At 42.4% G+C, this 25034-nt stretch overlaps 1 protein-coding gene across 1 annotated transcript in view; it reads right to left on the bottom strand.

Annotated features, from left to right (window-relative positions):
* Positions 1 to 8602: 8602 nt before the first annotated feature.
* Positions 8603 to 25034, bottom strand: part of LOC310874570 (alpha-tectorin-like) — a gene marked incomplete at its 5' end in the record, with an annotated part of 43597 nt that continues 27165 nt past the window's right edge. The window contains 11 exons of the mRNA XM_083787428.1: positions 8603 to 8714; positions 8913 to 9018; positions 9157 to 9316; positions 9900 to 10136; positions 12015 to 12175; positions 12467 to 12651; positions 13992 to 14111; positions 14348 to 14625; positions 15134 to 15417; positions 15696 to 16091; positions 16942 to 17123. Of these exons, the coding sequence (XP_083643554.1) occupies positions 8620 to 8714; positions 8913 to 9018; positions 9157 to 9316; positions 9900 to 10136; positions 12015 to 12175; positions 12467 to 12651; positions 13992 to 14111; positions 14348 to 14625; positions 15134 to 15417; positions 15696 to 16091; positions 16942 to 17123 (2204 nt within the window). The 3' untranslated portion in view covers positions 8603 to 8619. The remainder of the gene's footprint in view (positions 8715 to 8912; positions 9019 to 9156; positions 9317 to 9899; positions 10137 to 12014; positions 12176 to 12466; positions 12652 to 13991; positions 14112 to 14347; positions 14626 to 15133; positions 15418 to 15695; positions 16092 to 16941; positions 17124 to 25034) is intronic.

The raw sequence follows: 25034 nt of genomic DNA on the forward strand, positions 1-25034 counted from the left end.
AGGTGGATGCTGGAAAATACTGCGGCATGGTCATGCTGGACCTCCAAAAGGCTTTTGCCACCGTGAACCACTCCATACTGGTTAACAAGCTTAAAGCTATTGGTTTTGATAGCACATCAGTGAGCTGGATGCAATCCTACCTGGAGGGGAGAGAACAGATGGTGGAGGTGAACGGAACACTGTCCCCTCCCCTCCCAGTGAGCTGTGGCGTCCCACAAGGAAGCATACTAGGGCCTTTACTGTTCCTAATTTATGTTAACGACATGACTTCAGCTTGTGACTGCAACTTGTTCCTGTTCGCAGATGACTCAGCACTGCTGGTCTCGGACAGGAACAAACTGCAGGTTGAAAAGACCCTCAGCTCTGAACTCGGTAGAATCTGCACCTGGCTCGCTGATAACAAACTATCCTTACACCTGGGAAAAACTGAATCCATCCTCTTCGGATCAAATAGTAAACTCAGCAAGGCAGATGGCTTCTTGGTTAGAGTGGGTGACAATATTATCACACGAAAAGATGAAATTACCTACCTAGGTTCCATCCTGGAGGCCAATCTTTCCGGTGATAAAATGGCCACCAACGTAATCAAAAAAGTCAATCAAAGAACAAGATTCCTTTACAGGATCTCCTCACTGGTCAGCAAAAACACCTTGAAGACCTTAACAGGAGCCCTCGTACAAGGTTTCTTTGACTATGCATCCACCTCTTGGTACCACAGCACCTCAAAGGCCCTTAAAACAAGGCTCCAGACCTCCCAAAACAAACTGGTCAGGCTCCTACTTGGCCTCACCCCCCGAACCCACCTCACCCCTGCCCACTTTGACAGGCTGGGATGGCCGTCGACGACAGAGTACAGCATCTTGCAATGGGTCTGGTCCACAAGATTCGATACACCACCAAGATACCCATGTACCTGTCTAAATACTTCCTTAATGTAAACGAAGTCCACACCCACAACACCAGAGGGAGTGCAACAAACCATGTACAACCCAGATTCGGCACAAACAAGGGACTAAATTCTTTTCGCTCCTATGCCACCAAAATGTGGAACGCCCTACCAACAGTCATTAAGACATGTGAATCCCTTGACTCCTTCAAAACCGCTCTCAAAGGGCACCTACGGATGGCTGCAATTCGAAACTGGCCTCTGTAAAATCTGAATCCCCCCCACCCCCCCCCCCCATTTTCCCTCACTGTATATTGTATCTTTTCCCTTTTTTGCTTCCCATATGATGAATTCCTGTTCTGTACTTTAGCTACATAGAAATGTCTATTTGTATGTCTCTAAATGTCTGTATGTCTTTAAATGTTTTGATGAATTGAACAATGTGGACCCTGTTGTAAACAAGTGTAATGCTTAATTGGGTCGTCCACTCACAGTTGACAGTCTTTGTATTGAGTTTGTGCTTAAAATGTACTGTAAATTCTACAAACTGTTAATAAATATTTCAATCAATCAAAAAATGCCCTATAAGAGCTCAAGCTTGATTGTCTTTTTGTTCACTTCTTAAAACAACAAATTGGTGTTAAAAAACGTAAGCTAGCTCTGTAATGGGAAGTGAATTGTTCAATTTGAAAGTGGTTGGTTGGTGTAGCAGATTGTACAACAAAGTAAAGTATAAAGTATAAAGGCTCAGTCTTTATTCAAAAATAAAATAATATATAAATTATTTTATTTACTGGAATTTTGCTTACGATTTGTTTTTACGTTTTTATACTATTTGCTGTTTTTATTGGTGACAGAGCACTTTCCAGAGAGTGCGCACACACACACACACACACACACACACACACACACACACACACACACACACACACACACACACACACACACACACACACACACACACACACACACACACACACACACACACACACACACACACACACACACACACACACACACACACACACACACACACACACACACACACACACACACACACACACCCCGCATGTATTATTTTATTTCTTATAATATATTTTATCCATATCCTGTATATATTCTTATGTATTCGTAAGTTCTGGTATAGATTTCAACTTACCAGACGCCATAACTCCAGACGCCACCATACCTGCAACATAAAGGGAAATAATTATAATAAATGAAAAGAAAATATACGAATAGGCTTAGCCACAGAATTGAGTTACATTTCCATCACAGTCAATAATGTACTTACTTATTATCCCTAAAAGCAACACAGGCAACATGATTGGCCCGAATTCCAAGCCTATTCACCAGCCTGTTCACAACACAAGTGGTCAAATTATTTTAATATATATTTTTGTTAGTAGATCTAATAGTCTATTGGTCAGGAGTCTTCAACATTTCTCTGGTCAAGGACGCTTTACCTGAGAGAGATGAAGCAGGACAAGTGTTAAATTGCTCTATATTCTGATAAGAATCATCGCTATATAGGTGTTTGTTCACTAACCGATGTCGCCCCTGTCTGTCCAGCTCTAAAGAGAAAATGCATTTCCAATCAGGAGAGAAAACTCATACAGGATGCAGGATTAACGACTGAAATTGGAAGTGATGACTCAAAGAAATTAACTTTGAAGGAAATTGGAAGGTCAAATTGAAGCTGATAAATGGTATACCCTCTCCTGATTGGCAGACATTTGCAAACCACCTGAAAAGGTAAGATGTAGATAACCAGATACCCACAATGATTACTATCAGAATAGAACTTTGATGATTTAAGAAAAATAAGCTTTTTGTTTTTACCCTAAAATATCCCTTACCCTACATGTAAGTGCTATGGGTTGAAGGTAATGCTACAGCTTTGATGGATACATAGATTTATATGATTTATATTTATATTTATATATATCTATGTGGCATAGTTTATATTGATTAACATCAACAACAAGAACAAGACCAAAAACGTTGACAATAATAATAATAGTAGTAGTGGTAGTAGTAGTAATAATAATAATAATAATAATAACACTTGCAAGAACAACAAGAATGCATACATGATCTAATAGATAATAGAGCAGTCACCTGTATTGTGTTGAGTCAGCACTGCAGTCATGGAGCCACTGAGCTGATTTTATAATAGCAGGCGAGTGTTACAGTCCAACAAACATCTTGTTAAACCAGTAAAAAAGAATGTTAAACCAGTAAAAATAATAATATATAATCATCTGTCCACGTCGTCACGAACTGGTTAAGCTAAAACCAAACTTTTTAGTTGAAAAATGTTCAGAATGAAAATAAGTAAATAAATAAATGTGAAATGAATGTGGAAATGTATAATTCATGCTGTTGAGGCTCTAATGCAACTAAGGATCTGATACATCCCTTATACACATATTATTTGTTATTTTTATAAATGTATTTATTTATTTCAAGTTAGACACATGGTTCAATCTAACATCTTGTTGAACCCAAACAACGTAAAGTTGACTTACTTCTATAGGCAGTGTTGATTGAAAATATGAAAAAGTTTGTCGACTACCTTTTTTCACTGACAAAAACGAAATAAAAATATGTTTGCAAATTTGTCAACAAATAAAAACGAGACTAAACAGGGAATAATAGAAGAATAATTAGAATAGAACTAATAAAATTATAGGCAATGTTTGGTTGTGTTCTGGTGTTGCAAATGGATACATTTTCAGCATGCAACCAAGTGTAAAATCAAGCCTTACAACCAGGCCCAGCGCCACAGGGGGGCAAAGGGGGTTCTTGCCCCCCTAAATCAACCTATTTGTCCCCTGATCTAAGGGGAGGGAGGGGCGGTTGGAAGAGGGCGAGGGGCGTTGCCGTGACCGCCAGCGTGGCGCGTTGCCGCGACCGCCAGCGTGGTTGTGGGGGAGGAGGAGGGCGGGAGGGAGGAGGAGGGAGGGGGGTTTGAAGCAGACGATGCATGCGCCGGCCGGCGCGTGGGTGAGGGAGGGGGGAGGAGGGAGGGGGGTTTGAAGCAGACGATGCATGCGCCGGCCGGCGCGTGGGTGAGGGAGGGGGGAGGAGGGAGGGGGGTTTGAAGCAGACGATGCATGCGCCGGCCGGCGCGTGGGTGAGGGAGGGGGGAGGAGGGAGGGGGGTTTGAAGCAGACGATGCATGCGCCGGCCGGCGTGTGGGTGAGGGAGGGGGGAGGAGGGAAGTGGGCCGGGCACGTGTCTGTTGCTGCTGCTGTAAAGCAGGAGGAGGCTGGTGGGCGGAGTCGCCTTCCGGTTGGTACACTGGAAAGGAATACCTCTCGCTTAGACCGGTGACCGTCCGATCTGCCACGGACAGATGGAGCGTCCTAAAACTGGCGGCGACGGGAGTAATGGAGCGACGAGAGGCTGAGGACCGACCGGAGGATGGCTGCGTGCGGCTGCCTGACGATTGGCCGTTACGGTCCAGATGAGCATGTGAGCAAGGCCTGCTTGAGCAGAACCGGAGATGGGTTCGGGTGGTCCTGGGGCGATTCGAGGAAGGGGCAGGTGCGTTGAAACACCTGCCGGCGTGATCGTGAGGTGGGGGGAGGGTAGGAGGGAGGGGGCACACGGTGCCGGGTCGAGGGAGGGGGCATGCTGTGGTGAGTCGGGGGAGGGGGAACGCTGTGGTGAGTCGGGGGAGGGGGCACGCTGTGGTGAGTCGGGGGAGGGGGAACGCTGTGTCGTCTCCAGGGAGAGGGCACGTTGTCCCGGGTCTAGGGAGGGGGGAGGGGGCATGCTGTGCCGGGTCCAGGGAGGGGGACCGCTGTGACCGGTTGAGGGGGGGGGGGGGGGGGGGGGGGGGAGTGTGCTGTGCCGGTCTACTGGGGGAGACGGCGTGCACACGGAGGTGATTCGGGGAGAGTGGCATTCCCTGCGAGACACTTGGGAGGGCTGAGGCCAAGGTGGGAGCTGGGGGCTGACCAGAGGAGGGCTGAGGCCAAGGTGGGAGCTGGGGGCTGACCAGAGGAGGGCTGAGGCCAAGGTGGGAGCTGGGGGCTGACCAGAGGAGGGCTGAGGCCAAGGTGGGAGCTGGGGGCTGACCAGAGGAGGGCTGAGGCCAAGGTGGGAGCTGGGGGCTGACCAGAGGAGGGCTGAGGCCAAGGTGGGAGCTGGGGGCTGACCAGAGGAGGGCTGAGGCCAAGGTGGGAGCTGGGGGCTGACCAGAGGAGGGCTGAGGCCAAGGTGGGAGCTGGGGGCTGACCAGAGGAGGGCTGAGGCCAAGGTGGGAGCTGGGGGCTGACCAGAGGAGGGCTGAGGCCAAGGTGGGAGCTGGGGGCTGACCAGAGTTGTGGATTGTTGGCGTCTGGGAGGCAAGAACGCCTGAGGGGCCCCAAGGAATGGGGAGGAGACCCTATAGAGAGAAAGCTGGGTCGGGAGGAGGCGTGGTCTGAGTGGCCGACGCAGTGGCGGGGGGAGCCGGTAATAACAGGGCAAGGAATAAAGTGATGGCGAAATTTGAAGGATAGTGAAAATAGCCGATCTACAAGTGCAGTACTCACAACCCATGTTTGGTCTGTCGTGGAGCAGAACAAACAACTTGGTTGAGATCGCAGGTGTATTTATACTGTGGTGATTGCACCGGGGATTGGCCGGGTGATAATGAAAGGCAGGTGAGTTGATGAGGAGGGAGGAGTTGTGGATAATGAGGGAGGAGGGGTTATAAGGTCAAGCGGAAGGAGGTCTCTTCTCCCGTACTGCGTTGTATAAAATACAACTTCCCTAAGACATGCAAATCCCTTGACTCCTTCAAAACTGCTCTCAAAGGGCACCTACGGGCGGCTGCATTTCGAAACCGGCCCCCGTAAAATCTGAATCCCCCACCCACCCCTTTTCCCCCCTCACTGTATATGTTTCTTTTCCTTTTTCCCATATTTCCTGTTTTGACTATATAGAATTGTATATTCGTACGTCTCTAAATGTTTTGATGAAAATGGTGGGCCCAGTTTTTGTATTGAATTGTACTTAAAAATGTACTGTAATTCTGCAAACTGTTAATAAATCAACCAATCAATCAATTACAGACCAAGTACAGTATGTTGTTTATTTGTTGAAATGTCCTTGTGGTTTGTATAGTATGTAGACAAAACAAAAACAGAAATGTTGAATTACTGTACAGAAATAAATTATGATGAAAAATCCCTGGTTGCTAGGCATTTTAATGACATGTAATCTGTAGGCTAAGAAGAAGAAAATATTGTTAAATTGTTGTATTAATGATGGGACTCAATTTAATTTAATAATTGATGACTTTTGGAAACTATTGGGCACTTGTGCGGAGGCGGTTCACACACTGACAATAGCCAATAAGGCTGAAACTTGTTTGTGCTTGACTGTTGCATATTAAATGCTTAAAATGCAATCTAGTCAGGTCGCTAGGTCCAGAGAAGGATATTCGACACAGCGAACAGAAGTACCAAATTCATCACCATACTTTCAATTTTTTATGGGAGCCATACTGTATGTCATCAAGATGGCGGAAGGTGCCCTCTCGAAAGTGCCAATATCTCGACCTGCACTTATGTCAATCTTTGTCCAAATATTATTTTTCTGTGTCAAGTAATGTATTAAAAACTATTGAGCATGAGCACCGGCGACAACCACTTTTACAACCACACTTGACCAAGTTGACCAGTTTACTGAAGGTAGAATGCTCCACACAAGAAGCCAGACCTGTTTGACTCTAATGACCACCCCCTCCTTCTTGAGTTGGTGGAATGTGTTCCAAACATCCATCATTTAATTATTCTGACAATTTGAACAATTAACTCACAGTGTAAAAGTAGGTACTTAAGTAAGTGCTTAAACTTTCAGGTTTAATGTCAGTATCAGCTGAGAATGTGGTGGAGCAGGTCCCAGTACCCAGTACTGCACAACTTGCAGATAGAACAGCTATATGCTCCAGGGCATCAACCAGGTGAATCAATCCTGGTGTCAGCCTCTTCATGGTTACATGGTAGCATGTAACCATACCTTATCATGTAGGTAACTGAAAATAAATAGATGAAGTGGTTGAGGTTCAAAATAAATGCAACTAAGTATAATGGTATACAAATATCACTGTTTATTATGAAAACAAATATATGCCTACTGGCTTCCAAGTACCAACGTTTGTGTGTGTTTTGAGTATTTCCATATACTTAGTCATTTCCATCTGTTAAGTGGTCAAAATAATGACTGGGTAAACGATCAACTAACATTTCAGATGCAATTTATTTTTCACTTTTGTCATTCGAAAGAAAAATCAGAAGCTAAGAGTTTAATACCCTACATATTATATTGATAAACAAAAAAATCCTTAGTAAGACAAATTATAATCATATTAAATGCCCCAAGTATATCATCATCATAGTATGAAGGCTTAACCACAATCAGCAATGATGTCTTCTGTGGTTTTTCTTGTGCTGCCCTACTGTTGCTTTCCCTTCATAAACAGGTACTCAATCATACTGTACTGCTAGCATTGTGTAACAATTACAGAATTATCACAAGTTTTACTTCATCTTATTATCATCCTCACCATCATCATACAATTGTGTGTGTGTTGTGTGTGTGTGTGTGTGTGTGTGTGTGTGTGTGTGTGTGTGTGTGAATGCGTGCCGTGCATGGTGCGTGTCGTGCATGGTGCGTGTGTTACAGGCCTCACGATTGAGTTGCCTGATGGCAGAAGATAAGTCCTGTTGTACAGGGAAAATATAGACAGATTTATATGTTGCGTTCATCAAAGCAGGATGCAAATCTGTCTTTATTCACAGAATCTTATTTTCATATTCTTTCTCTTTTTCTCTCTTTAAATTCAATCATATTCATCACATGTTCATAGTTCACAATAAACTGTAGAATAATACTTTACACATTTGGTATTTTCTGTTGTCACATTTCACCAAAATACTGTATAGAAAATACATTTGTATTGTATGTGCTCCAAAACTCACATTTATAATACTGTTACTTTTATCAGTCTGTTCTTTACTTCTCCAGTTAATACTGTAATACTGGTTAAACCTTGTATTGTTTACTTTTTTAGTCAGTCTTATGCATACAGAACGTTTTTTATAAAAACACACAATGCACTGAATTAATCAAAACACTTGTTCTCAAACTATCACAAAACATTCAATAAACATTTGTACATTATCACACCCAACCCTATGCTAAACTGTGGTGTTAAGATACATAATGTCAGTGAGCTCCGTTTTTTACAGAAAATAAACAAGACCTCCATTTTAGAATCAGATCAGTCACTCATTCACTTGTACATTTCCCAAGTCTCAAACTAAACCAAAACATAACATTTCTGTATCAGTCTTAGACCAAACAAGAGAGGAAAGGCTTATGAGTCCTTTGATATAAGTTATGATGCTTTTGCACACTTTACTAACCTGCTGTACAGGGAAAATATAGACAGGAGATTTATATGTTGCCATCAAAGCAGGATGCAAATCTGTCTGAAGAACGGAAGCCTCCGTGGTCCATATACCACACAAACCATGCTCACCATAGGGCGATCTCCCCCTGGTGGCCTGACTCAGTAACTACTATTACTATAGTTTGAACACTAAACACAACTGGAATTGGCCTCTCTCAATACAAATACATAGCATTAAATAAAAACAAAACAACAATTGTGCACATACAGTTGTAGGTGTCACACGTGCGTGGTGCGTGCCTGCGCTGGTGCACTCTTCTTAAGCCAGGGTTGCAACAGAAGTGATTACCAGGATCAGCAGAGATGCAAAGTGACTGGGAGTGCCACTCCTCACAGACCTCACCAGCCGTTCACCTGGAAAATAAAAATAAAAACAAATACTATTAGCCTAAATCACTAAGATAAATAATAGATATGGGATATAGACACTTACGGTGCTGTACATGGTAGGTTCTGGGGTGAATTTACCTTGAAAAGTAAAACATTTACTCCAACACTGCTGTATACTGTATGTCATATATGAGAACCGTCATGAAGATAAGATAACTGTACCTCCACTCGGCCCGTTCCAGGTTAAAGGTCCCAGTCCCAGTGAGACACCTGCAGTGTCATAGGACATCTCCCTGCGATGTCTTTGGTGGTAGCCAGGGTAGCAATGCTGCAGGAAAGTAACATTCATATTTGAGACATTTAGCCAAAGCTCAAAGACACTGTAGCATACTGCTTTATACTTTTTCGCAAAACTGTGTCATGCACATGCACACGCACAGTCGCACACACAAACATGGATACATACAGCAGTGCAGTCCTGCTGGTGTATCAGACACAAGTGGATCTGGCAGTGCAGGTAGATGGAGGAGAAGTTGTTGAAGGTGAACATCCTGAAGGAGAAACGTGCCACGTCGGAGACACCATTCATGTCCAGTTCTACTGTAGTGTCCCGTTCATTAGGACACCTGGACCACAGGGAAGGATGTTGCAATTATTACAAAACAATGTAGCAGCTAGATCAAGGAGTGAAATACTAGTGGAGCTGAAAGAGAGAAGACAAGTGTTTCAGGATGTTTGTTGACTACAAATTGCTGTCTATATTATATTGAAAATGTATATATAATTATTATTTTCAATAATAATGACACTGTGCAGGTGCAAGCGCTCCATTACCAGTGTTAATACTCATCACTTAAATCACACAGTAGCTAATCTCTCAAGAACAGATTCCGAGCTATACACTACCGTATCTGTTGCCTATCGCTATCGTCAGGGTCATTCAGAACACGTGTATACATTGGGGATTAGTGGAGTGAAAACATTTAGTGCCCCACCGGAAGAGGAGGGCTGAGGGCGGATCAACATCCTCACCCTCAACATCCCATTGCAATACCCTAAAGGCCTACCAGTGGTCCCAGTTTTTCCCTTCCACTTTCGCTAAATGCTTGCTCAGCGGGGGAAATGTTGGGCTTCTGCTCTACAATAGTATGTAACTTGTTATGATTTGGCACCATAGTAAAATGTAACTGAAATTTTTAAATTGCTTACTCTCTAACAAGGAGATCCCAGCGGACAGGATAATTGGCGTTGTTGACAGGCGTGGCCCAGCAGGAGTCCAGAACAGTGGCGATCTGGTGCCTGTCCACTCCCTCCGATCGCACCTTGATGTACATCCTCTGGTCTAATTCCACTTCCATGTTACCGTCACCGGTGTAGGGGAAACGGTAGCCGGAGTCCAAGAATGGGAGCATTCTCATACGATAGCTGCCCATCCCTGAAGGAAGCCTACTGGACACAATGCTACAAAAAAACAAAACTAATACATTATATATAAGGTCATCAAAGTTATAAGGTAAGACATGTTGAAATAACCAAGTAACTAATTTGGTACAGCACAACAGTTAAGCCCTTATCAGCGCTTGCACAAAAAGATAACAGGTAAAATGCATCAGCATCTCATTTCAAGACACAAATATCAGGAACTGTCTTGGCTGACACCTCAATGAAGCTGAACCCAACAGTCAGAGATGTTAGCTGACACAATTAAGGAGTAATTCATGTATACAGAACTAACTAAAACCATGTTGGCGCCTTCCAATGGGAGGATTTATGGGAAATAAGGGGGTTGTGGTGAAATGGGTCCTGGGTAATAGCCTGGGATGATTGATTGATTTACAATTTTATTAACAGTTTGTAGAATCGATGCAGACTCAGAGGCTCCACTGAGCTGACAGCTCACAGGGCATTTTATAATAGCAGGTGGAATGCTACAGTCCTACAAACATCTTGCTAAACCAGTCAAAAATAATTCATGTCAGATCCTCATCATGACGGAAACCAAAAGCTCATATTTCAAAAAGCTCATATTTCAATTCCCGTAAAGGCTTGAAAAATAAATTCCAGTTCAAAATATTCAAAATGATCACTCACTGACTCATAGGGGTCTCTTCATATAATTCCAAATCAAACTGACCGTGCATATATTATACTGTACATCATACAAATCAGTACACAGTATCTCTATAGTCATGTGATCAAGACGGATATTTCCAATTTTTCATATTCTATCCTGATTCGGCTTCCAACGTTTGTGTGTGTTTTGAGTTTTTCCATATACTCATTTCCATCTGTTACCGTGGTGAAGTGGGTCCTGGGTCATAGCCTGGGATGATTTATTGATTTACAATTGTATTAACAGTTTGTAGAACAGACTCGTACAATAGCCTATGAAGTTAATATAGGCTATATTTAATGGTTTGCACTGCAATGACATGACAATGATCTGAAAAATGAATGAAAATCTATTGTGCCGTGCCGTCGCCCCGGATCGCACACAAATAAAATAAATTGCCAAGACCACTAACATTTTATTTAGGCATATCTCGCTCATTTCTTATGCGATTTTTAAAATTTAAATATCACCATAATCCTTGGGAACTCTACTTTCAATTGGTGTTGTCAGCCAAGACTGTATTGTCTTCCAATCTAACGATATAGTCACATTACGCACAGGTGCGCACAGGGGCTGCATGCGTCTTCCTGTGCTGTCATTACACGAGAGAGAGAGAGAGAGAGAGAGAGAGAGAGAGAGAGCGAGCGCATAGTCTGATATAGGCTATATTAAAGGCCTGTAGATATAATTGCTTGCATGCGCTGAGAGAGAGAGAGAGATGCGCTCCAAATTTACCATACCGTACATACCATTCCGTGTACATCTGTACAACTTGTACATCTGTTATTTTTGCGCATGTGAACCACGCTGCCATTACATTTGCGCTGCGCAGTGCGCCTCGACATATATGCGTCTACTATTAAAATCAGACTGTCAGCTCAATAGTGATCCCCGTAAAAAAGACATGCTTTTATAACTAATTATTAATGCAGCCTCACAACTGCCGACGCCCGACGGCTATTTTGGCTATCGTACTGTATTTGGTCCTCTATAAAGTCCGAATGCGTTCACACCAGTAACGAACCGCACCGTGGTTCGTTTGGAAGCGAACCGAGTCCGGCCTTTTTTAGCAGACCATGGTTCGTTTCTTTGATCCGCACCAGAGTTCGGATGCACGTTCACACCAACCGAACCAAAGGGGTAAGCGGACCATGGTTCGTTTTAAACGAACCAAACATGTCCGATGTGAAAGCGCCCTCAGAGGCTCTCACCTCTCGATGGGGTTAATGCCGACAGACATAGACAGAGACTGGCTCAGAGGGTACTCGCAGCTGAAAGTCAGGTGAATGTTCTTCTCACGACTGATGAGACTGTCATGGGGGTCCACATCACCCGAGATGACGTTCTTGTACATGAAGTAGGACCCATTGCTCTATCAAAAGGGTCATATGAGGAAGCATAAATTAGCATTAATATTAAAAGTACATGTTTTTATTTTTAGGTTAATTGAATGTGTTCAGATGCTGAATACATTTGAATTCCCTTGAAATTGAGCCAATGTGCCAAGTATAAACAATATACAGTACTTAAGGGTTAAATACATCAGCATTAATCCTATCCTGGTTCCTAACTTCCTGTACAGGTATCTAGTGCGCTGATAAGTGAGTAAGCTTTGACGAGCCAGTACTGTAACTACAATATTCTAGACTTTGGACGTATTTACCGAGAGAACTGTCCCACACTGCTCTGCATTGTTATCGAAGTGGAACAACAGCCTTCCATCCTGGACAGTCCCTTTGCAGGATGAGTCCTTGAGATGGAGGACCTCAGGATGGAAGCCAGCCTCAAACACCTGGCAGCGGGACAAGGACATGTTGGCTGCACTACTGGCACAGGAGACAAATGAATCTATGTACGGGAGAGAGATCAGGCACAGGAGACAAATTAATATACGTACGGGAGAGAGATCAACTATAGAAATGTGTATAGAGTGCAAATCTGTGCGAGAAGGCATATTATGCTCTTAATAATAATAGCAACATTGTATGCAGTGACATCTCTATGTATTGCTATGAAAATGTGGCATATGATTACTTATCTCTCATACACATTCACTGGCTATGTTTACATGGACAGTTAAATCCCCTTTTCATTCAGAATAAAAGTTAAATCCTATTAAAAGTTGTCACGTAAACACCTACAAAAACTTAAATCGGAATGAAAATGGTCAATCTGATTTAAACTTAGATCTGATGTAACTGACCGGTTTATTCCATTTTTAAATCCTATTGAAACAATTGTGGACTCATGTAAACACTCATTCGGATTGAAGTTCATTCTGGTCTTTCTGTGCATGCTTGTTTCCATGTAATTGGTATGGCTATATTATGCTCTTGTTTTGCGATTAATTATATTAAGAAATTAGACATGTTTAATTTCACATCTCTGAGAGAAACCTCTCATAGGCTATACAGGATACATCAAATATAAAGTAATACGGCATAAAAGTGTTTTTTTATTATTATTATTTTGTTTTACTGAAATGTAGTGTAGTAAAAGTAAACAAAAAATGGAAAGTAAAGTAGAAATACCTCAAAATTGTACTTTAGTACTAAATTAAATGTACTTTCCACTTTCCACGTAAACATATCCGCCCGCCCCCTATCCAATCAGAAGCCTTCCCAGCCCCAAACCTGATGTGGAATGAAATAATGGGATTTAAAAGTATTGTCCATGTAAACACTCATTCGGAATGACCTCTCCCAAAAAACATTACTTCTGAATTAATTCATTCTGAAGTTTTCATTCTGAATGAAAAAGCCCTCATGTAACCGCAGCCATTGTCTACCTTCCTCAATCTTTCAAAGCACGCACGCACACACACACACACACACACAATGTGATTACTTTGGTACTTCTTCATGCCAATACGTTTGTAGTTGTACGTTTACTCAAGTAAAGTTTTGAATAAAGGACTCTTCCTGCGTCATCGTTCAAATGCAAGAATCTCCTGTTGGAGATTAATAAGGAATGCAGACCCCATCATGTCATTAATAAAACATCATACTTTAGTGTTTCAGACTCCTGAACCTCTACACCCCATGTAGATTGTTCCCAAGTCACAGGGCCCTGATGGGCTGACTTAGTTGGCATACATGTAAATAACAGACGAGCACTGTTAACCTATCAACACACCTATGAAAGACGTTGTCATCATACATACAATAGTCGTGTGACCTGTACTGTACCATAGCTCTCGTTGTTGCGGCGATGGTGGTTCTCATCACAGAAGCAGCCGTGGACACCACGCTTCTCCCCACACCACTCATGCTCGACACAGTCCAGCTCCTCACAGGGGTCTGTCTCCGCTGGAGACATGGAGACATAAAATAAACAAAACTTTAATCCCATTATTCTATTTTACTTTATTAAATACAAATAAACACAGACAAACAACAGCTACCAAACACCAGTACGCAACACACACAAATTAAATTAAATGTAAAAAACTAAATACTGTAGAAAATGGGAAAAAGAGGGGAAACCATTCATCTTTCTTTGTGTTATCTTGGCAATTTGTCAAAGCCGTTGTCTGTCTACGTACCACATTGCAAATCAGAACGCCACTGAGGGATTTCCAGCCCAAAGACAGCACAGCTTCTCTCATAGGACGAGATATCAGAACACAGCATGCCATTGGCCGGCGAGTAGAGGCAGAGGTCATAGACACAGGAAGTGAAGAATGGCTGAGGGTCAGAGTGCAGGTGGCAGGTGCTGAACGGGCCAGTAGCGTTGGTGATGATGCTACACAGCTGTGAGTACTCCTCTCTGAAGCGACAGTTCTCTACGCCGCCACCGCTACGGTCATCTGTGGCACCACATCTAAGGATATGGAGAGGCTCAGATTAAGCCTAATTATATTTCACCATGTCGTGTCGCTTGTTTAAAAGTAATGCGATGTGTAAGCTTACTACACCTTTCAAACCAACTCGCAAGTTCATACTAGACAATCAAATTGTACATCCTCGCTTCAGCTGTACCACTCAGAGCCAGCTCTATATTCTTTACTCAGTCTGGAATATACCCACATTCAGTAACTTTGAACATACAATAGATTGAGGGACAGCCTTATGAATCAAGCCTCTCCACTTGCTTCTACCATATAACGTACTAAATGTAGCTCTACTTCTGCATACACATACGCAGACACGCGCATTCGGTAGTTGTTGTCGTGTTTTATGTTAGATTAATGTTAAGTATGTTTAACTTACTACTTTCTTGTTTATTATTTTAGGTGAGAACCGTATATACAGTGTTTATTGTGCGAAAAAAAAGTGGATAAAAAGACCGAAAATATCAGTCAATACATTGACTGATACAATTGGCTCACCCAGAACGGCTAGTGGGAGACTTCCAGCCATCCCCAAAATCGTTGTCATTCTGTGCCACTGTGCCGTCGGGCAAGGCCTTGTCATCTGCAGGGTCACCGTTGAAGTTACCACACATGCCAACAACTCTGTTGCGGTGGTTCTGACCCACTCTGACCAACAGAGTGCTCCGGCCATCAAACTGGACAATCACATGGCGGGCGTTGACCACTACATAAGATCCATTACTTTCCACCTGAGCTAGACTGCCCACAGTGGCAGGGAGAGACACATCACTGTTGTTAACCTGGAATATAAGAGAGAGAAACATTGATAATGAATATTCAGCTAATAATGCTTATACTGACATAAGCGTTCAGAGACACCCTAGAGCAGGGATAGATGCCCTAATAATGCTCTTTAAATTTGAAGCTACAATACTGTTATTTATGAATTAGTCATCTGAATGAATTAAACATTATTTTAACCAATCTGGTAGAGTATGTTAATAGAATAACTAGCAGCTGTGTTGCTGTGTCAAGCTCAGTGGCATAGGGTTGCGTTTTCCTCTAACAATGAATTTACCTTCACTCTCCTGTTGGCTCCAATCCTGACATGGGCTGTCTCTTGTTGATTCGACAGATATATGTCCACTGCTGACACAAATGATACATCATTGCTGCCACGGTGATTGTTAGTCGCGACCACTCTGAACCCAGTTTCATTGGCAGGGCTATTCACACTCTCTGTGATGACGTAAGAGCATGTGCCCTGGAAATGAGCCAGTGCACCATCAAAGGTGAGATAGTGGGGGTCCCCCCACACAGTGCAGGTGGTCAATGCGTCAAAGCAGCCTAGTTGGCCGTTTACGATCGTGCACTCTTGCGTGGGGGTACAGGATACAGCAGAGCAACGCAGATCATTCGGGGCAAAGCATTCACATCGCTGGGAGCAACCGGGTGTCCAGAAAGTCTCCCCAGCCTGTAACGCATAAGGGAAAGGGAGAAGCACACTGCACTCAGAAATCATGTTACACACTACATGAGTTTGCTTTAGTTCTGTTTCATAATCATTGTTTTCTTGTCAGTGCACGGCTCTTATGTTGCCATGTCATGTTCATGTTTTTCCTCTCTGCACCTGTACTGTAGGCTACAATACATCCTTTTTCTGCACTAGTTATGTGATCATTATACTATAGACAATCTATAATTATTCCGTTCGTAACATAGACAAGACAACCTATAGACAATCTATATTTCAACGTATTTTTAGTATAAGGACTGGTGGAATAAAATGCTCATATGGGGCAAAATCGGCATATTATTTTAAAGAATATTCCTAAAAAAGGAAATGGAGTTGGGAACTTCTCCTTTGGCCCACCCATTCCTGGGACATGTGAGATGGTGACAAAAAAACAAGTCCATTGTGGGGGTATGGGATTTTTCTCTATCACACTATCACTAAACACAGGTGAAATTCACCTGAAAACAGGGATGTGAGCAGGGAAACAAATCTACCTTCTATGATGTCACTGAGCATCATGAAGGTACTGAAAGACCCACCCACCTCAGACATCAGCAGCATTAAATATTTGTCCGGGTGAAAATCACTGTGTTTAGTGTTAAAAATGCAACGTAGGGGTTCAAAGTCTTGCTCAAGGACACTTCGACGCTGACTCTGGGGGAGACCAGGTTTGAACTGGGAACCTTGCGGTTCTTATCGGGTCACTCGATCTACCCCTGAGCCGTTGCTGCCCCATTATCAAAAGGTTATGAAGTGGAGCTTTAAGTGGACATACTAGTGAAAACAACTGACTGACTGGAAAGCTTACCCCAAAGTAGAATCCATCGTACTGGCAGCCACATCGTTCCACAGGGACACACCGACCTCCACTCCTGACATAACCCTCATCACAGAAACAGCCCTCAGAGCACACTTGCTCGCAGCTAGCATCGATGCTGCTGGCACATGTGTGCCCGCAGTCTGTGCCACAAAGCTCATAATGGCTGTTTTCTGGACAATCAGGATAAGGGTAAGGTCAATCAGGTTTTATAACATCAAACAACCAACTTGTATTGGGTAGATAGATAGTGTCCAAAGCTATTATTAAATCACTAAAGCAAATTGGAACAGTGGAATAGTTACATACCCTACATCACATTAACTATAACATTCACAGTATATTACACAATACACATACTAATCATCAGTGTTGGAACCCACTGTGTATGTACAAAACAACTTAGTTACATAAGAACATTTAGGGACGGTGTGTTAATAAAAGCTTCCAGCTGTGTATATTAGCCTATTTCATATCAATATTCATTGATACTGTGTTTTTGGCAGTCAATCAGTTTAAAAAAATGTCGGTTTCGTGTGTCTTCTTGGAAACATTACGTAAGGTTCCTGTTTAATTCCCAGCTCCACCTGGCTTAGTGTTGAAGTATCCTTCAGCATGTCAAGACACTACAGGTTAGTGCCTTGCATGGATGCCTCTGTTGTCAGTGTGTGAATGTATGTTTAAATGTGTGAATATAAAGCACATTGTAAAGCCCCCTTAACCATTTACCAACAGAACTGTGCATTCTGTGAATAACAATCTTACTGCTTTCAGATTTGGGCAGAACGTAGCCTGTGATTGTATTTGTGTTGTCTTACCATTACAGCCTCCAGACCCATGGTCAACACGAAAAGCCCAACGACCAGCGACGCCAACATTACTGCCGTTAAGTAAATTTGAGTAGCTGTCATTGCCATTGTAATAGGATGATCCAGGAATGGTGAAATGGTGAGTGGAGTTGAACGTGTCATAGCCAGCCTGGGAATTCACATACACATTTTAATTGGTTGAAGTTTTGTACAGGTGAATATTATCACTATTGTGCCCACAGATTCTGAACTATGCACTCATGTGTTGCTGACAGCAGCTGTGAAAGCAGATAAGTAAAAAAAAAAAAAAAAACTTTATTGTTCTACCTGTATATTGCGAGAAGTTGAGGCTATAGTTTCATAATTCATCAGTACAAATGAGTACTGATTTCCAGAGATCAACACCGCTTGGAATGTTGTGCGCTGAAAAAAGAAAAGAAAAAGATAAATACCATTTATCTCATATTTTGTTAAGTAAATTTGTAATTTGTCATTAATTTGTACTTTACCATTAAATCTGCCCAGATTATGATTGGTGTGTGTGTGTGTGTGCGCGTGCGTGCGTGCGTGCGTGCGTGCGTGCGTGCGTGCGTGTGCGTACAGAAAATGTAAATAATTTATGAGTTAGCCATGGGGCTTCTATGTTGAGTTGTCACGATCCAAGGAATCCAGGGATTCATTTGTGGATTATGACCTCAAGAGTAAAGGCCAAAACGTGAAGTGGGCTGTTATAGCGCCACCATGAGGCCGATTTGGAAGATTTGATTTGGGGGTTCTTCCTTGGCCGAGTGTGTGTGCAAAGGTTCAGGGCAATCAGGCTGGCAGTGCTGCAGATTATCTGGTCACAGACACACTTGGATGGACTCATGCGGACGGACAGGAGTGAAATTAACATATTCTCCGGCCTTCAGCCATATTGCCTGTTGGAGACAACAACAACAACAATAATAATAAAATACGTACATCTCCTGATCTGGGATAGTATGCCACCTCGTACCATGTTGCAACAAACACCAAACGGGCAGAGAAACTCAGGCCTGGGAAGTATTGATTTATATCTTGTGTAGCCTGATGAAGGATACAGCCACTGGTGTATTGGTTATATGTGATTTCCCCATTTGCTCTGTTGTCCAAATCTGTCCAGAATGGAGCAATTAGATCTCTCCCCCCATACGGGAAACTTCGAGGGCTATACGAATTCCAAGGATTATTAAAGGTAAGGTGTCCATTGTTGTTGACCTAACAAATGAGTGGATAAAACAAACATTACAAACAAATATTTGACAGGTGGGGCTGAACTATTTTTACTTCACAGACACATTCTTTTTTTTTTTAAGTGTGTGCAGTGTACTGACTAGAACTGACAAATCATTCAAATCACATAATCATTGCATTTAATGGCTTTATTTCCTCTTTTATATAAAAGAGGAATATGTAATAATATGGACACTGTGTTATATAATGGTTGAGATGCCTTTAAGAGACTGGTTATTATGGGATGCTACGTAATACACAGCGCGGGAAATAACAAGGAAGTCTGTTCTGTACTGAGACATGAGACTAAGTAAAGCAGTGTTGTTTCTGGTTCAATCGTGTGTGCATGTCACTCTTTTACACACAACATTTGGCGACGAGAATGGCTGGAATCAGATTATAGCCCTACATGTATACATTTTTACAACCCAATTCTAGTAGGTTAGGAAGTTATTTGCTAATCACCTGTAATCATTGAATACACAAATAAAACATAATACTGTCCCATACAAAAAGATAATGCTGCAAATTGCATAAATTATATACATACAAATGCCTGATTGTATCTGCGTCCAAAATAGAAAAAAGGTTGTTGTAGGGCAATGACAGAAGAGCTCCCATCATCCTCTCGCGGAAGTGTGGTTCCATTTCTTGGGTACAGTCGAACTAGGCCATGGGTGTACAAAAAGGAGGGTTAGGCTAATTACACAATATTTAAGTTTAGTATACCATAGGTGACTGATTCAAATGAAAGCTGAAAATCTTATCAAAAGAATGAAATATTGGTTAATTAAATTGAGTGTTTTGAAACTGCAGCTTATAGAACTGAAGTCACGTAATAAAGCAGGTAACCCTTCACCCGGTAACTATCTGGTAGTTGTTGACAATACTTGGTAATTACCTATAGGGTCTACATGGGTAACCTGCCTAGCCGCAGAGTAAATACTTCAAATACTGAGTAGTTAACTGGTAATTACATAGTAAAAACCTATACATACAGGGTAATTACCTGGTAGTTGTCAGGAAAATACTTGGTAATTACCTGGTACCTAATGGGTAACTTACCTGGTAGCAGAGTAAATACTTATAAATACTGGGTAGTTACCTGGTAATTACATAGTAAAAACCTATAAATACAGGTTAATTACCTAGTAGTTGTCAGGAAAATACTTGGTAATTTCCTAGTAGCTACTGGGTAACTTGCATGGTAGCAGAGTAAATACTTATGAATACTGGGTAGTTACCTAGTAATTACACAGTAAATACTTATAAATACAGGGTAATTACTAGGTAGTTGTCAGGAAAATACTTGGTAATTACCTGGCAACTAGTGGGTCATTCACCATGGTAAGTTCCATGTAATTACCAGGTAATTATACAGTAAATAGTTATACATACAGGGTAATTACCTAGTAGTTGTCAGGGAAAATACTTGGTAATGACCTAGTAATTACTGCATAAATACATAGTAGTTACCGGGTACTTACCAGGTACTATTGCCATGTAGTTACCTGGTAATTACCGTACCGTAAAATGAAGGGTTACCGGTATTTCTTGGTTCCTCCCTTTACTCAATTGTGCATTCCATATCCCAATTTTAAGTCATTCAATTGAATTAAGTTGATTCCCACAGAGAAAATTACTTAACGCTTCAAAATCAGAATTACGGTGCCTTTGGTGAACATCTTCTCACCTGTTTTCAGATACACAGCTGAACTTGGTTGACTGTGACAACCTCTGTCCACAGCTACAACAGTGACAGAGTAGTTTTCACCACAGTCTAGATCAGTGAAAGAGCAGGAGTTTGCATTGCCTGAGTCACAGGTGTAGATGTCTCCATCATGTGTTGTTGCTGTTGCTATGTACATGTCTGCTCCTCTGTCAGGGGACCAGGACACGTTGCTAACTCCGCATAATGTAGAAACAGAAATATTACTAGGTGGGCAGGGACCTGGAGACATAAGAGGTAAGAAATGGAGAAAAATAAAAGTTTATTCTCTTTCATGTTGTGGAGAATATTATAATTGGTCTAATAGTACATCGTTTTTAGATTTTAGGTCTTGTTCCCACTCTGTACCTGCCATCAACCGATAAGGAATGCTGGGATTCCCAGCACATGAGTCAGAATATGGTGTCACTGTGATGGTGAAGTTCTGGCCACAGTGCATGTTGGGTATCTGACAGCTGGTACTGTTGGTGTTGCAGTCATGTACTTGTCCATCCTCGCCCACCGCTGTCACGTTGTAAGCTGTGGCACTGGGGCTTCCTACCCAGGTCAGTGAGGTCACATGGGTTGAGTTGGGACACACCAGACTGGCAGTAACATTATATGGAGCACATGGGGCTGGGAAGAGAAAGAAAAAGAGTGAGAAAGTTAATCAGAATCATAATTTTTGTCACATCACAGGTTTACAAGAAGTGTGTGCATGCGTGTGTGTGTGTGTGTGTGTGTGTGTGTGTGTGTGTGAGGGTGTGTGTGTGTGTGTGTGTGTGTGTGTGTGTGTGTGTGTGTGTGTGTGTGTGTGTGTGTGTGTGTGTGTGTGTGTGTGTGTGTGTGTGTGTGTGCGTGCGTGCGAGCATGCGTGTAATGTTCTCCATCTCATACCTGAGCTGAATGTCAAGGCCGGACTATGGTCACTGGAGCAGTTCCCATTGATAGCCTTAACGCGTACAGTGTAGGTGGTGCCACACATGATGCTTGTAAGAGTACAATGGAGTTCAGAGGACAGGCAGGTGACATTGTCTTGACTACTTGAGGCAGAAACATAGTACTGTACTGTTCCTTTGTGGCCAGACCAGGACACAACAGCACTGTTGCTGATACATTCAGGAGCTACAGAGATGTTGGTAGCAACACATGGCACTACAAAGAGAAGACAATTCCAAAGTTAAGCATGATTAAAGCCATAATGTGATGAGCTAAGAAGAAAAAAATCTAACTGGGCTTCAAGATATAATGAAGCAAAATGTAAATAACCATGATTTGAATCTCAAAATTAATAAAGAGAAATGGAACTAGGTATTTCTTGGTTCCTCCCTTTACTCAATTGTGCATTCCATATCCCGATTTTAAGTCATTCAATTGAATTAAGTTGAGTCCCACAGAGAAAATTACTTAACGCTTCAAAATCAGAATTACGGTGCCTTTAGTGAACATCTTCTCACCTGTTTTCAGATACACAGCTGAACTTGGTTGACTGTGACAACCTCTGTCCACAGCTACAACAGTGACAGAGTAGTTTTCACCACAGTCTAGATCAGTGAAAGAGCAGGAGTTTGCATTGCCTGAGTCACAGGTGTAGATGTCTCCATCATGTGTTGTTGCTGTTGCTATGTACATGTCTGCTCCTCTGTCAGGGGACCAGGACACGTTGCTAACTCCGCATAATGTAGAAACAGAAATATTACTAGGTGGGCAGGGACCTGGAGACATAAGAGGTAAGAAATGGAGAAAAATAAAAGTTTATTCTCTTTCATGTTGTGGAGAATATTATAATTGGTCTAATAGTACATCATTTTTAGATTTTAGGTCTTGTTCCCGCTCTGTACCTGCCATCAACCGATAAGGAATGCTGGGATTCCCAGCACATGAGTCAGAATATGGTGTCACTGTGATGGTGAAGTTCTGGCCACAGTGCATGTTGGGTATCTGACAGCTGGTACTGTTGGTGTTGCAGTCATGTACTTGTCCATCCTCGCCCACCGCTGTCACATTGTAAGCTGTGGCACTGTGGCTTCCTACCCAGGTCAGTGAGGTCACATGGGTTGAGTTGGGACACACCAGACTGGCAGTAACATTATATGGAGCACATGGGGCTGGGAAGAGAAAGAAAAAGAGTGAGAAAGTTAATCAGAATCAGAATTTTTGTCACATCACAGGTTTACAAGAAGTGTGTGCATGCGCACGTGTCTGTGTGTGTGTGTGTGTGTGTGTGTGTGTGTGTGTGTGTGTGTGTGTGTGTGTGTGTGTGTGCGAGCATGCGTGTAATGTTCTCCATCTCATACCTGAGCTGAATGTCAAGGCCGGACTATGGTCACTGGAGCAGTTGCCATTGATAGCCTTAACGCGTACAGTGTAGGTGGTGCCACACATGATGCTTGTAAGAGTACAATGGAGTTCAGAGGACAGGCAGGTGACATTGTCTTGACTACTTGAGGCAGAAACATAGTACTGTACTGTTCCTTTGTGGCCAGACCAGGACACAACAGCACTGTTGCTGATACATTCAGGAGCTACAGAGATGTTGGTAGCAACACATGGCACTACAAAGAGAAGACAATTCCAAAGTTAAGCATGATTAAAGCCATAATGTGATGAGCTAAGAAGAAAAAAATCTAACTGGGCTTCAAGATATAATGAAGCAAAATGTAAATAACCATGATTTGAATCTCAAAATTAATAAAGAGAAATGGAACTAGGTATTTCTTGGTTCCTCCCTTTACTCAATTGTGCATTCCATATCCCAATTTTAAGTCATTCAATTGAATTAAGTTGAGTCCCACAGAGAAAATTACTTAACGCTTCAAAATCAGAATTACGGTGCCTTTGGTGAACATCTTCTCACCTGTTTTCAGATACACAGCTGAACTTGGTTGACTGTGACAACCTCTGTCCACAGCTACAACAGTGACAGAGTAGTTTTCACCACAGTCTAGATCAGTGAAAGAGCAGGAGTTTGCATTGCCTGAGTCACAGGTGTAGATGTCTCCATCATGTGTTGTTGCTGTTGCTATGTACATGTCTGCTCCTCTGTCAGGGGACCAGGACACGTTGCTAACTCCGCATAATGTAGAAACAGAAATATTACTAGGTGGGCAGGGACCTGGAGACATAAGAGGTAAGAAATGGAGAAAAATTAAAGTTTATTCTCTTTCATGTTGTGGAGAATATTATAATTGGTCTAATAGTACATCGTTTTTAGATTTTAGGTCTTGTTCCCGCTCTGTACCTGCCATCAAACGATAAGGAATGCTGGGATTCCCAGCACATGAGTCAGAATATGGTGTCACTGTGATGGTGAAGTTCTGGCCACAGTGCATGTTGGGTATCTGACAGCTGGTACTGTTGGTGTTGCAGTCATGTACTTGTCCATCCTCGCCCACCGCTGTCACATTGTAAGCTGTGGCACTGTGGCTTCCTACCCAGGTCAGTGAGGTCACATGGGTTGAGTTGGGACACACCAGACTGGCAGTAACATTATATGGAGCACATGGGGCTGGGAAGAGAAAGAAAAAGAGTGAGAAAGTTAATCAGAATCATAATTTTTGTCACATCACAGGTTTACAAGAAGTGTGTGCATGCGCACGTGTGTGTGTGTGTGTGTGTGTGTGTGTGTGTGTGTGTGTGTGTGTGAGCATGCGTGTAATGTTCTCCATCTCATACCTGAGCTGAATGTCAAGGCCGGACTATGGTCACTGGAGCAGTTGCCATTGATAGCCTTAACTTGTACAGTGTAGGTGGTGCCACACATGATGCTTGTAAGAGTACAATGGAGTTCAGAGGACAGGCAGGTGACATTGTCTTGACTACTTGAGGCAGAAACATAGTACTGTACTGTTCCTTTGTGGCCAGACCAGGACACAACAGCACTGTTGCTGATACATTCAGGAGCTACAGAGATGTTGGTAGCAACACATGGCACTACAAAGAGAAGACAATTCCAAAGTTAAGCATGATTAAAGCCATAATGTGATGAGCTAAGAAGAAAAAAATCTAACTGGGCTTCAAGATATAATGAAGCAAAATGTAAATAACCATGATTTGAATCTCAAAATTAATGAAGAGAAATGGAACTAGGTAATTCTTGGTTCATCCCTTTACTCAATTGTGCATTCCATATCCCAATTTTAAGTCATTCAATTGAATTAAGTTGAGTCCCACAGAGAAAATTACCTAACGCTTCAAAATCAGAATTACGGTGCCTTTGGTGAACATCTTCTCACCTGTTTTCAGATACACAGCTGAACTTGGTTGACTGTGACAACCTCTGTCCACAGCTACAACAGTGACAGAGTAGTTTT

This window comes from Protomyctophum parallelum (genome assembly GCF_964188405.1).
Source record: "Protomyctophum parallelum genome assembly, chromosome: 17".
Taxonomy (NCBI): domain Eukaryota; kingdom Metazoa; phylum Chordata; class Actinopteri; order Myctophiformes; family Myctophidae; genus Protomyctophum; species Protomyctophum parallelum.